Source organism: Temnothorax curvispinosus, unplaced genomic scaffold (genome assembly GCF_003070985.1).
Source record: "Temnothorax curvispinosus isolate PA1 unplaced genomic scaffold, ASM307098v1 QBEX01004771.1, whole genome shotgun sequence".
NCBI classification, from domain to species: Eukaryota; Metazoa; Arthropoda; class Insecta; order Hymenoptera; family Formicidae; genus Temnothorax; species Temnothorax curvispinosus.
Genome location: NW_020214551.1, coordinates 632,806 through 644,756, shown reverse-complemented (window position 1 = coordinate 644,756; position 11,951 = coordinate 632,806). Strand labels below are relative to the sequence as shown.

The window sequence follows — 11,951 nt, the reverse complement described above, 5'->3', positions numbered from 1 at the left end:
AATACACGAGATATATAAAATTAAGAATTATATCTTGAAATCTGAAATCGAGAAATTGCAAAATATTAATTGCAGAGTCTTAATATAAGTAGACGTGACATTTCGCTGGAATAATTGCCAATTCCTTACATAACATCTTAAAATACGTTTCATTATGATGCTTTTTCCTGATTATTTCCTGTAGGATAAGTACATTCTGGTGCACAAGAATTAGCGCGGTTTTTTTGTAAACGCGAGAAACACTTATGTGTACGAGAAGAGATCTTTCGCGAATTAAAATAAATATTAGAATCTTGTTCTTCAAACGGAAAATTTACTTTAATAAAATCTTAATTGTTAAATCATTTGATAGCAGTTTTAACGAACTTAAAACGAAACCGGTTGCTCTAATTTGCATTAAGGAAAATCGTCAAGTCGATTGGGAAACGAGACGGTAAATTTCGACGAAAATGAGATTGAGTCGGAAAAATGCTTTACTTTTCGCTTTTTAATCGAGTAAAGCATTTCGAGATGACAAAGCTATTTTTTTCATCCAAATTTTACTAGTCATTTTAATTAAACTATTCTACTTCGCGCTTTGCGTCAGATGAACAAAGTCTGATTGTTAAGTAAACGTATTTTAATTGATTCTACAAGGTGACTTAGTAAAAAAAGCGCAAGAACAAAAGATTCATTTTTAGACGTCGATGGCGGTTTATTAGCATCGCAGTACACGGCGTCGATGGTGGTGGTTGAAAGCGCCGCATATAAAGGATGCCGGGGAGGCAAACAGATCAGTTCTATGTTGGTTTACTGAAGGGATTCGATCTATTCGACTCGCGCATTCGTGACCATCATATATAGGTGGGTGTTAAAAGGAAAAGGATTAAAAGAATAGGAGATAGTCCAGTTTTTTAAATGGCCGACCGTTGGATAAAGGAAACGCCTTATAAGATCCTATCTGGTTCTTCTCGTGTCTGTGATAATACAGTGGGACGCGATATCTCTTGGTTCATGGAGAGCTTAGGATTTTAGTGGTCTAATATAGTAAATCCGTCTAATCAGACGTTACTTGTCACAATTGCGGCGCAAGAAATAAAGGATTGTAATAAATTTTGGAATAATCCTCAAATGCAAATTTTGTCGTCGAGTTTTAGAGGGAGAAAAGAACGTGGTTCTTGTTCAAACCAGTTTCGTCGATTTCGTATCTCTATCCTACTACCCTAAGAATTTTTAAAACGCTCTCTCAAAAGAGTGCAAAATTGATGGGGCAATCGCCGATCGGAAAGATAACAAAATTTATATTCTGGTGGAATCTCCCGATTATTATTTTTAATCAATTATGCCGCGCCGCGTTTCTGATTTGTCCCCCTTCCCGCGGCATTTCACGCTCTAGCAGTCGCTAACGGGATAAACGGCGATTTGATCGAACGCTTCTTTTTTTTTTTTAGAAATCATGTCAGCGGCCGAACCGGAAATGATAGCTGGATCCGCTGCCGCTGCGGCATCCACCGGTACATCGGCGTCTATCGTTTTCTTGTCTCTCTTGGTACCGGCTTTGGTTCTGTATTACATCTACTTCAAGATTTCACGCCGCCATATGATCGAGCTGGCGGAAAAAATACCGGGTCCAGAAGGCCTGCCAGTGATCGGAAATGCGCTGCTGCTCCTAGGAAGTTCGGACAGTAAGGCGATACTGTAAAAACACAATGACGTGTTATACACGTGGGCAAACGCGTATAAAATTAATATCCTAATTCGGATATTTTTCCAACATCTCAGATTAATCAATCCTTTGATCTCAATATATCCACATTAAATTTAAACAACTTTACATTTTTGCCGAGTAAATTTTTAAAATTATTTCTCATTCTTGTCATAATCCAAAATAAAAGAAATTCTTGTAAACAAATATCGTAGTTTAGATCGCGTTAACGGGTTACGAACATTCCAGATCGCGTCAACTAAACGTCGTTCCAACGACGTTCGCTATAATTTTGAGATTGGATTCAATTAATTTGACAATTACGCTACATATCTTCTGCGTATCTTTTGTGTTACTTATTATGACTCTCGGGTTGGATAACCGAGTGGATTTTGCGCCGCGCGACTAGTTTACCACGCACATAATCACGTAACTCCCAAGCAGGCCGATCATGCACCCCTATATCTCTGTTGCAGCCATGTTTCGTAACTTGTACAGAAAGTCTTTCGAGTACGATCAGATCATCAAGCTGTGGCTCGGACCGAAGCTGCTGGTCTTCCTGATGGACCCGCGCGACGTTGAGATCATCTTGTCTAGCCATGTCTACATCGACAAGTCCACCGAATATCGTTTCTTCCAGCCTTGGCTCGGAAACGGTCTCCTCATCTCCACCGGTACGTATTAGCCATTCGCTATCAGTATTGAAGCTCTCGTCGCTCGTGAAATAAATTTCCGCCTATGCAAAAAGGATATTATAAAGATTACTATAATCCTCAGGTTAGCAATCATCATTAAACTATCATTAAGCGCGCGATGCAATTAACCGAAAGTAAGTAATCGTTCAATTTCACCGTTGAATGTATATTACATCTTTCGTAATTTTTCATTACGAGCGTTATATAATTTTGCAAAAAAAAGTTCTAATAAGCCATAAATATGTGTTATCTTCAACGCGAAAGTATTCTTGTGGTAATATTTTTGAATTGTCGTTTCGTACGGACGTGATACGTATATTCGATTTATTTAAATTCGAAATAATTTGATTCAAATATATTCTTTTGGAGTTGTGAAGAAGGGAGATTCAATAGTGAAAAAGGTTACGCACAGTCAATTCAAAGTCATAAATGCAAATATCTATTGCTTCCTGAAAAACTGGCTTCTCATAACATACGACAGTATTCACAGTCGGTTCTTATATTTCAGGCCGCCTTGAGTACAATCTTAAGATATCATAAACCAATCACAAAAGCGCCCTGATAAAAATTACCATTAGAGACCATTAGAAATGGAAAGAAACGCATAGTAAAACGGCCGTTTCTGACTGTTTTACTATGCGTTTCTTTCCATTTCTAACGGTTTTTAACGGAAATTTTGACCAGGGCGTATTAGCATCTTAAGACATAACTTAAGACGGTCTTGAAATAAGAAAGGACTACAAATACCGGCCATAATCATAAAATGCTACAATTTTCTGTCGATCGATTAAATTATCAGACCATTATTAATTAAATTGAATCTAATTAAATCGAATATGCGTATCACATAGTCCACGATATGATAAAAAAAACAGTTCCATAAGGCATAGATATTATTCCTTCTGTTTTGCGTTTAGAGTAACGTTACGTTTGGAAAACCGTATCTCCCAATTTCTTGGTTCAAAAAATTTTGCATAATAATTTTGGAATATATATACGTACATATGTAAAAAATTGTATTATAAAACATATTATATATTATAAACGTAAGGTTACAGTTTTATGAAATTTAATGTAGCTCCATTTTAAGTGCTAATAATTTCCACTATTCAAATTTAATTAATCTCCAGGTATTCCTAGACTAAACTTAAATCATTCATTTACAATTTCATGGAATTTCAATCAAGCGTCTCTTTCCTCTTATTCGATCATCACTCTCAATTAATTTTATTGACAGCCAATGTTTCAGACAATTCAGACTATGGCATTCCACGGAAAGTCAAAGCAAGTTCTCTATCATCATGAGCGAACAAAAAACTAATACGAGATGCAAAACGCGCGCGCCGCCGGATATGCAGCGCGGACTTTTATCGCCGACTTTCTCGATACCGCGAGAAAAAGTCCTTTTTTCTCATGGACGAAACTCTCTCGTCGAAGCGTAACACGCAGCGTGCACGTAACGACGCGTGCTATCGCCTCGGTTAATTCGCGAGCCTCGTCGCGAGTCGAGACATCCACGCCGGCAAAGGCGTCAGCGCACACCTCGTACCGGTCTTTTTCTTTTCCTCCTTCCTCTTCCCCTTTTTCCTGCATTACTTCGCGCGAGTTTTACAGTAATGATTGGTTGTATAACGATCACATAATTCTGGCTGTTATCGCGTACGGCCTCGTAACAGGCCCCTCGACTGCCTAGATCACGCGCGCCTAGATCGAGTTTCGCAATTGTGAAATGAGAGAGTGAAATTAGAGTGCGAAATCAACTAAACCAACGAGCAAGGATCGATCGAATTGTACGATCAAACAAAGAAACTTCCTTTCTCACGTCGCGAAATAATATCTCTTTCATAAATAATTTAAGAAAAAAAGACACGCGATGAATATAAGACGTTATTTAAATTTGACGATTAGAAAACTGGTATTCAATTTACAATTTTTAAAAATTGGTATATTGTCAATATTCTGACAAACTAATGTGTCCAGCATGCATGAAATTGCAGACGATGCATTCAAAGGAAAAACAAATCATAATCAAGATTTTAAGAGCGACAGGTCCAGAATCCAGATCCGTTCCACGGTGAACTTTTACGTAACAGTAAAACGAACGCCATAGTGGCACGATATTATGGGATTCCGATGTAAAACACGTGAAAAAAAGCGAGTAAACACGACTTGCCGGTTAGCTTTCTGGTTTTCTTGCCTCATTTAATGTCTATAGGGAGATTGAGCGCTCAACCGGGTGACTTGACCGGTTCTTTCTTAAGAACTTAAGGGAATTGATATTTCGCAAAGTTGGAAAAGTTAGATTTGAATCAATTTTCCCGGAGAAACGAAGGAGGAAGGCTCGATCAAAAGGGTTGCGACGCAACCCCCTCGATGGTGAACATCGAGGAGGAGCAGAGCTGCAAAGACGTCAGAGGATCGACGCCTATGCGCGCGGCGTGTGTTGCACGAGACCTAAAACGCACTTGCATCTAAGGAGAGCGGAGAAAAGAGCGGCAGTCAGGGAGAGTGAAATGCAATCAGTCCGAGAGTAAAATCGACGGGACATAGAACAGGAAGGAAATTTGCACGCGTCAGTGCTTTCTCTCCCCGTTCTCCGTCCTCGCGCGTGCAACGTGCGCGCATCGCGCTCTTTCCGTGGATCTCGTTACACAATTACGACCATCTCTCTCTTTCTCTCCCTGTCTCTCCCCCATCCCTCTCGCGCGCGTTTGCAACGACTCTTATCTGACTCTTTCGCTTACTCCCCGGCTCCTCCACTCATTCTTCTTCCTACTTCCGCGTGTTCGATAGAAAGTTCACGAGACACCGAATACAACGGGGGATGGGAGGAGGAAATTTACATAAAATTTACACTTAAATACATCTCCGTGAAATTTTTTCCTTCCTTTGCTTCGAATTTTCTTCTATTGCGTTCTGTCATCCACCATCCACCCAACGGTTTTTGTATATTTTTCCGCATTCGGCACAGTAGAATTTTTTCACTATCATATAACTAATATAAAAAGTCGCACGTAATATAATTAAAAATAAAAATTATTAGCACACTTTTTACTTTATATTATTATTCAGCTATTTACGAAAAGTTGAGAATCCCATTTGGCCCAAAAATCAGATCGGTAATAAATGACTCGTTTCAGGTCCGAAATGGCGAGCCCATCGCAAATTGATCGCGCCGACGTTTCACTTAAATGTACTCAAGAGCTTTATTGACCTCTTTAATGCCAACTCACGTGCGGTGGTGGAACGGATGCGTAAGGAGGGCGACAAGGAATTCGACTGTCACGACTACATGTCCGAGTGCACCGTCGAGATCCTCCTCGAAACCGCCATGGGGGTCTCCAAGTCCACGCAGGACCGAAGTGGCTTCGAATACGCCATGGCCGTTATGAAGCAAGTATCCAGAATCCAATTTGGAAACCAAGACTGAAAGAGAAATATCAAGAATTATCTTGCGCACAGTTCATCTTTAACCGCACAGAAAAAAAAAGAATTTTCTCGATTTAAAAATATCTTTAATTTCAACGTAATCTTGAAATGAAATTATATTGCGTTAAACGAAGAAAACTTGCTCGAATGAAGTATTTTATATAATTTAACCAAGGAAAAAAAAGTTAAAATTCTTATAAGAAGATTATAGATTGTTGCATATATCCAAGTATATAAGTTTTGATTTGACACTTCTTTTTTTCTATGCGGTACTAAGGTTTAACCGGAAATCGGTTTTATAATCATAGATTCTCTACTCTGACATGTTCTCTGACATGTTCTCGGATCCGGCTTTTTTTAGCAAAAAAATATCTTGGATTCATAGATCTTGGGATCTTTCTCGTTAGATTTGTAAAAGATAACATTACCGACGAATTTTCGTGCAGCAAAATTTTTACGTAATATGTTCCTTGGGATATTCAAATATTTTCATATTGAAACATATGAGATACATCGTTATTGTCTAATCGTCTCTTAGGATGTGCGACATTCTCCACCTGCGTCATACGAAGGTTTGGCTCAGGCCGGACTGGCTGTTCAATCTCACAAAATACGGGAAAGATCAGATCCGTTTATTGGAGATCATTCATGGGCTCACGAAGAAGGTCATTGCGCGCAAGAAGCAGGAGTTCAAGAGTGGCAAGCGCAATATTATCGACGACTCCGTGCAAAATGGCAACGCCAAGACCGCTAAAGTAATTTTCAGAATCTTTAAAAAGCCGCATCGAACGATGGACCGTCATTATCACGTGTATATATAATATATTGTCTTTAGGTTACCTCTGTGGAGGGACTTTCCTTCGGGCAGGCAGCCGGCCTGAAAGACGATCTCGACGTGGATGACAATGACGTTGGCGAGAAGAAGAGGCAAGCTTTCCTCGATCTGTTGATGGAGGCCGGTCAGAACGGTTCTATCCTGACGGACGAGGAGGTCAAGGAACAGGTCGACACTATCATGTTCGAGGTGAGTATCGCGGATGCGATTAGAAGATTGATTCTCGATAAGCCGTCCATTCTGTCATTCACAGGGACACGACACGACCGCAGCTGCATCCAGCTTCTTCTTGTCGATGATGGGCTGCCATCCGGACATTCAGGAGAAGGTCATCCAAGAAGTTGATGAAATCTTTGGCGATAGCGACAGACCTGCAACTTTCCAAGACACTCTTGAAATGAAGTACCTCGAGCGATGCCTCATGGAGACTCTTCGCATGTACCCACCTGTGCCTGTCATCGCGCGTACGATCAATACCGACTTGAAGCTCGGTGAGTTCTCGAAGCCGAGATAGGTATCCGCACATAACTAATTTGCGTTACCCGCAAATCGTACGTCAATCATGCGAATGTCACGCGACTCCGAGATACCTAATTTATTAGTGAAGCGTTTATTAACTTCTTGATCGAGCAGATTTACAGACAGTACTTAAATGTTATAGTATAATTTATTACGACGTATAAACGTCACGATATATACGAAAACTTGTTCTAGTCGTAAAGATTTACGATTGCCGTTTCAGCGTCGGGAGACTATACGATCCCAGCTGGAACTACGGTGGTAGTGACGACCTTCAAGATGCACCGGCAGCCACACATCTATCCGAACCCAGAGGTCTTCAATCCTGACAATTTCCTGCCAGAGAAGACCGCCAATCGTCACTACTACGCTTTCGTGCCGTTCTCCGCCGGGCCGCGTTCCTGCGTGGGCCGCAAATACGCCATGCTCAAGCTGAAGATTATCCTGTCCACGATCATGAGGAACTTCCGTGTCAAATCGGACATCAAAGAGTCCGATTTCAGACTCCAGGCCGACATCATCCTCAAGCGGGCGGAGGGCTTCAAGATCAGGCTGGAACCGAGGAAGCGGGCGGCCGCCACCGCCTAAAGCGGCGTCCCTCCTCCGTCCAGATAGAATATAAAACTCATGACAAAGACTTTACTCATCACTTAAAAGTTGGATGAATAAAGTCATACTAATGTGTCATGATGATTTTATTCGCTATTACTCAAAAGTTGAACATGTCCAGATAACATCGCGATGTCATTATGAGTTTTATGTTCTACTTAGGCGTTTACGTGTAGTTGAGTAGAGGAGCACGAGGGCGAAGAAACTAGAGTTCCTATACTCTAGAAGAAACGAGCCGCGAATTTCCGAGTCCCGTCGATGGCTCACGGTGGAGAATTTCTCGATTAATCGCAACTCGTGCGCGAAACAAACGCTATTAGCTATATGTACATGTTGTATATTACTGCTCGTTGTATGACGCATATTGCTTATGTTGATATTTATCTCTTGCAATAAATGCGGCATTTTCTACGCCGCGAAATCTGAGAACCGAACTATTCCTTGTCCTCGATTAATCGTGAAAGATGCGTCGGGCTCGCAAGACGAGGGATCGGCTCACGCACGTGCGAGGACACGACTTAGGGACACTTTCGAAAGGACCGGTGCGGAAAGACTTTAGTGGAGAACTCAAGGAAGTCGGTCCCAAGATCGGAGAAGGCGCGACGATCAAAACTCTCGCGGCAGCTCGTACGGGGGAGATGGAGAAGATTAAAGACGAGTTGAGGGCGATGCTTCCGATATTAAAACCTTCAGAAGTGAAAAGGTTGCTTTATTTTTTAATAAATCCATACCTCATTAAAACGTTTGAGCTGCTGTTACTTGTATTTTGTTCCTTCCTTTTTCTTTTTTTCCGTTTTGAAGAAATATCAAACTCGTCCTCTTCTTATTAATCTGTCTCCAAATAGATTTCGTTTACCACTTCACGAAGCGATCGTTGACGAGCTCGAAGAAGGCAACTACGAGGAATCGGTCCGCTATTTGAAAGAATTATTTGAGCTCGATGAAGCGATTCGTAGGGAGGCTGGTCCTGGTACCCTGACGTGGGAGAAGCCACGCTTAAAGAACACCAGGGATGCGATGTTGCGCCTGAAGGAAAGTCTGATCGCCGTCGAGCGAGCCAAAAACGCCGGTGCGAATGAAATATAAAACCTTTAATCAAGCACATTTATTCGCTAGAATAAAAACAATTGTTTTTCGAATTGTATGTAAATTAAGGCTGTCGTTCACATATGATGATCTTGACTTTCTTACCATTGAACTTTGACATCTGGGAGGAAAATACGAAGTACAAAGTACGAGAGCAAGTACGAATATTGTGAATTTTCTGGATATAGGAGACTGCGTTTCCATGGCCGCGGAATTTCTGAATACGGCGCTGTATTTTCAAGCGATGACCTGGGAATGGTGGTGGGTGACAGAGCGGCTTTACCGTAGCGCTCTGGAGAACGCTAAATTGATCGAGGGTGATGATGAGCGCATGAGCACCTTTGCACACTATCTGTACGGCCGATTTCTGTTCGAGCAAAGTTAGCGAAATAAATTATATTTAACATACAAATGGGCAAACAAACGGGGCCCGCCAAGCCACGATTTTCTGTCGACTTTTGCCCTAAACAGCTGCACATAGTTTCTCCTCTTCGCATAATTATGTAATATTGTTGTCAAAAAATTCACGGTTGTTAATTAATAAAATATTTGGGATCAATTGCAAATTAACAATTATAATATAAATTAGTAATATTAATACAATTAACGTTCATGTGATGCAATCAGTGCAGGACACGGTGCAGTCGTTGTATCACTTAAAAGTCGCACGTGAAGCATCTCAGGAGAAGTCGTGGAACGCGTCGAAGATGACTGGTCGAAAAGAGGAGACTATCTTTCGAGAATGCAACGTACTTCTGTACAAAGCACTGCTGATGTACGCGCAACAAGTCGGTCCTGATCAACCGGACGTTGCCGTGAAAGCGTACACCGAAGCTCTCGCACGAGCGACGGATTGTAAGCAACTTTTTAAAGATAAAAAAGATGAAGATGAAAATAAGATGAGACTTTAAGAAGAGAAAGTCATTTCAAACATCATGACTTTGTTAAAATGTTACCTCATTATTTTGAATTCGTTGTCTAAAAAATCGTGCAAGTTCGATCTTCATCGCTGTCTTCGCCTCTCAGCGAAACACAGCGTTCTCTTGGAATTATAAAAAAAGCTCGTTGCGATATCACCGGTCATCTCCACAGCTGGGCATTACGAAAACAGTGCGAACGTTCTGTACGAGCTGGGCATGAGTCAGTTACGATCGGGCGACGTGAAACTCGCTTACCGGAACTTCTCCAAGTTTCTGGCAATGGCCAAGAGGATCTCGAACCCGGAGGGCATCTGCAACGCGCACATGGCGATGGCACTTGCGTACAAGTTACGTGTATATAAACGTATACTTTTCCCGTGCCACGGTAAACGATAGATAGAAACGGCAAATGGAGAGGAAATTAAATCATAATTTCGTACCTCTTTCGACCTATATTTTAGCGTCACGCGTGCAAGTTTTGATGCGATTTTGATCTCGAAAAAAATGCCAATTTTTGACACGACTCTCACGGACGATTCACGTTTGCAGGAATTGGGCGACGACGCGAACACGGAAAAGCACCTCAGCCTGTTCATGATAAATGCAACCGAGTCTGGACTCATGAAAAAACTTGCACAGGCACATTGCTGCACCGGCGAGTATTTTCTGAGTAAGGTACGAAATTGTTACGGATCGCAATTATAAAAAAGAAACAAGAGACGCCATATAAAAATTACAAGATTATTGAGGAAACTTATAGAAACAAAAATTACATACATTTCTTCGAATTTTCTAACATTGCACAAAATATATGTAATTTAAATATATCTAACGCACAGTCGCTCCGCGATATCTAATTTGTAGTGTTAATAAAATTAATATTTCTTCGGATTAGTCAACAATGCGAAAACAAACTTGGGGTTTTTTTTTAGAGAAGACCAGATATCGCGACGTTTTATTTAGAAAAGTCCTTCGAGTTATACAACGAACTCGGTTTGTGCAACGACGCTGATAAAGCACGAGCCCTTGCCGGAGTTTCGAAAGGCGAGTTACACTTCTTCAAGACGAAAACTATAACGGATTTACGACGGATTTAAAATGTCTTCGTCTTTTTAATAGGGCAGGAAATCATCGATGAATACGTCCATCTTATACACCGATGCGAAGCCGCCGATCCGAAGGCAATAATGGCGCTTTGTCAGTGGAAAAATCGTAGAAGTGTATTTTGGACTGAAAAAAAAAAAGAAGCTGCACACTGGTAGGAGACAATATTCAGCGATCAATCGACAAAAATTAAATTAAATTCTATAAAAGAACCGCGTCTCTTGCAATTCTTAAACTTTCTGAAAGAACCGCGTTTGATTTACATCACACGTAACTATAGTTACGTGTACTATAGTTACGTCTTTTATAGAATTTAATTTAATTTTTGTCAATTGGTATTATTATTTCAGAAGATTCGGAGGAGCTTAGCCTCGAAAACAAAGAGGCGATGTCTTGGTCGCAATCCTCTCTTAGCGATATCACAAACACCGCAAAATTTCATCGAAAAATTCGATTTGATGCACGATAGCTAATTCAATATTTTTTATCTGAATATCTACAATAAATGTTCATAAATGACATTCCATTCTTTTGGTAAAGTATTACATGAAAATTCAATATTCACAAATTTAATTTAAATGTTAATTATATACGTATTAAAAATGCAAAGAAGGATATTAGCAATGCTTTTATACAACTAAATAATATATTCTTTACACATCATGCGCGATGATGGGATAGATAATTGATTTCCATAATAAAGCACACACAAGTATACTTCTTGCGAATAAACTAATAGAAAACTAATAGTTTTAAGAATATGAAGGTGTTATGTTATCTGCTAATAGTTCTTAACAACTTAATATTAATTAATAACATGTAATTAACATGCATAATTATCTCCATTACCTACATTGTAATTAAAAGATAGATGTCTTACTATCAATGTGAAATCTCAGAATATATATATATTTAATTTAAGGAAAGTTTAATAATTTAAAATTTATATTGCAATTATGTTATTTTTTTGTAATTTTTTTACATTAGTATATATAATTTCTTCCACACGTTTCTTAAACTTATTACATTATGCTCAAGATTATATCACTCCCAAATACTATTTTACAACA

General features: G+C 39.9%; 2 protein-coding genes across 3 annotated transcripts; both read left to right on the top strand.

The window, feature by feature from the left end:
• The first annotated feature begins 736 nt into the window (after positions 1–736).
• On the top strand, positions 737–8,197 carry LOC112453931 (cytochrome P450 4g15). 2 transcript variants are annotated; one of them, XR_003040683.1, is made up of 9 exons: positions 737–843; positions 1,431–1,664; positions 2,161–2,358; positions 5,520–5,772; positions 6,347–6,563; positions 6,644–6,832; positions 6,897–7,134; positions 7,386–7,819; positions 7,879–8,197. XR_003040683.1 is itself a non-coding variant. In XM_025014976.1 (8 exons), exons 2-8 carry the CDS (start codon positions 1,436–1,438, stop codon positions 7,748–7,750), a joined length of 1,689 nt encoding a protein of 562 aa, XP_024870744.1. In that variant the 5' UTR covers positions 737–843; positions 1,431–1,435; the 3' UTR covers positions 7,751–8,197. The 2 variants fall into 2 exon arrangements, 1 of the variants encoding a protein (XP_024870744.1); XM_025014976.1 differs by having other exon boundaries at positions 7,386–8,197.
• Positions 8,198–8,220: 23 nt separating this feature from the next.
• On the top strand, positions 8,221–11,798 carry LOC112454005. Its single transcript, XM_025015135.1, has 7 exons — positions 8,221–8,474; positions 8,617–8,840; positions 8,986–9,237; positions 9,485–9,763; positions 9,914–10,170; positions 10,213–10,452; positions 10,710–11,798. Exons 1-7 carry the CDS (start codon positions 8,236–8,238, stop codon positions 10,872–10,874), a joined length of 1,656 nt encoding a protein of 551 aa, XP_024870903.1. The 5' UTR covers positions 8,221–8,235; the 3' UTR covers positions 10,875–11,798.
• The last annotated feature ends 153 nt before the right edge of the window (positions 11,799–11,951 follow it).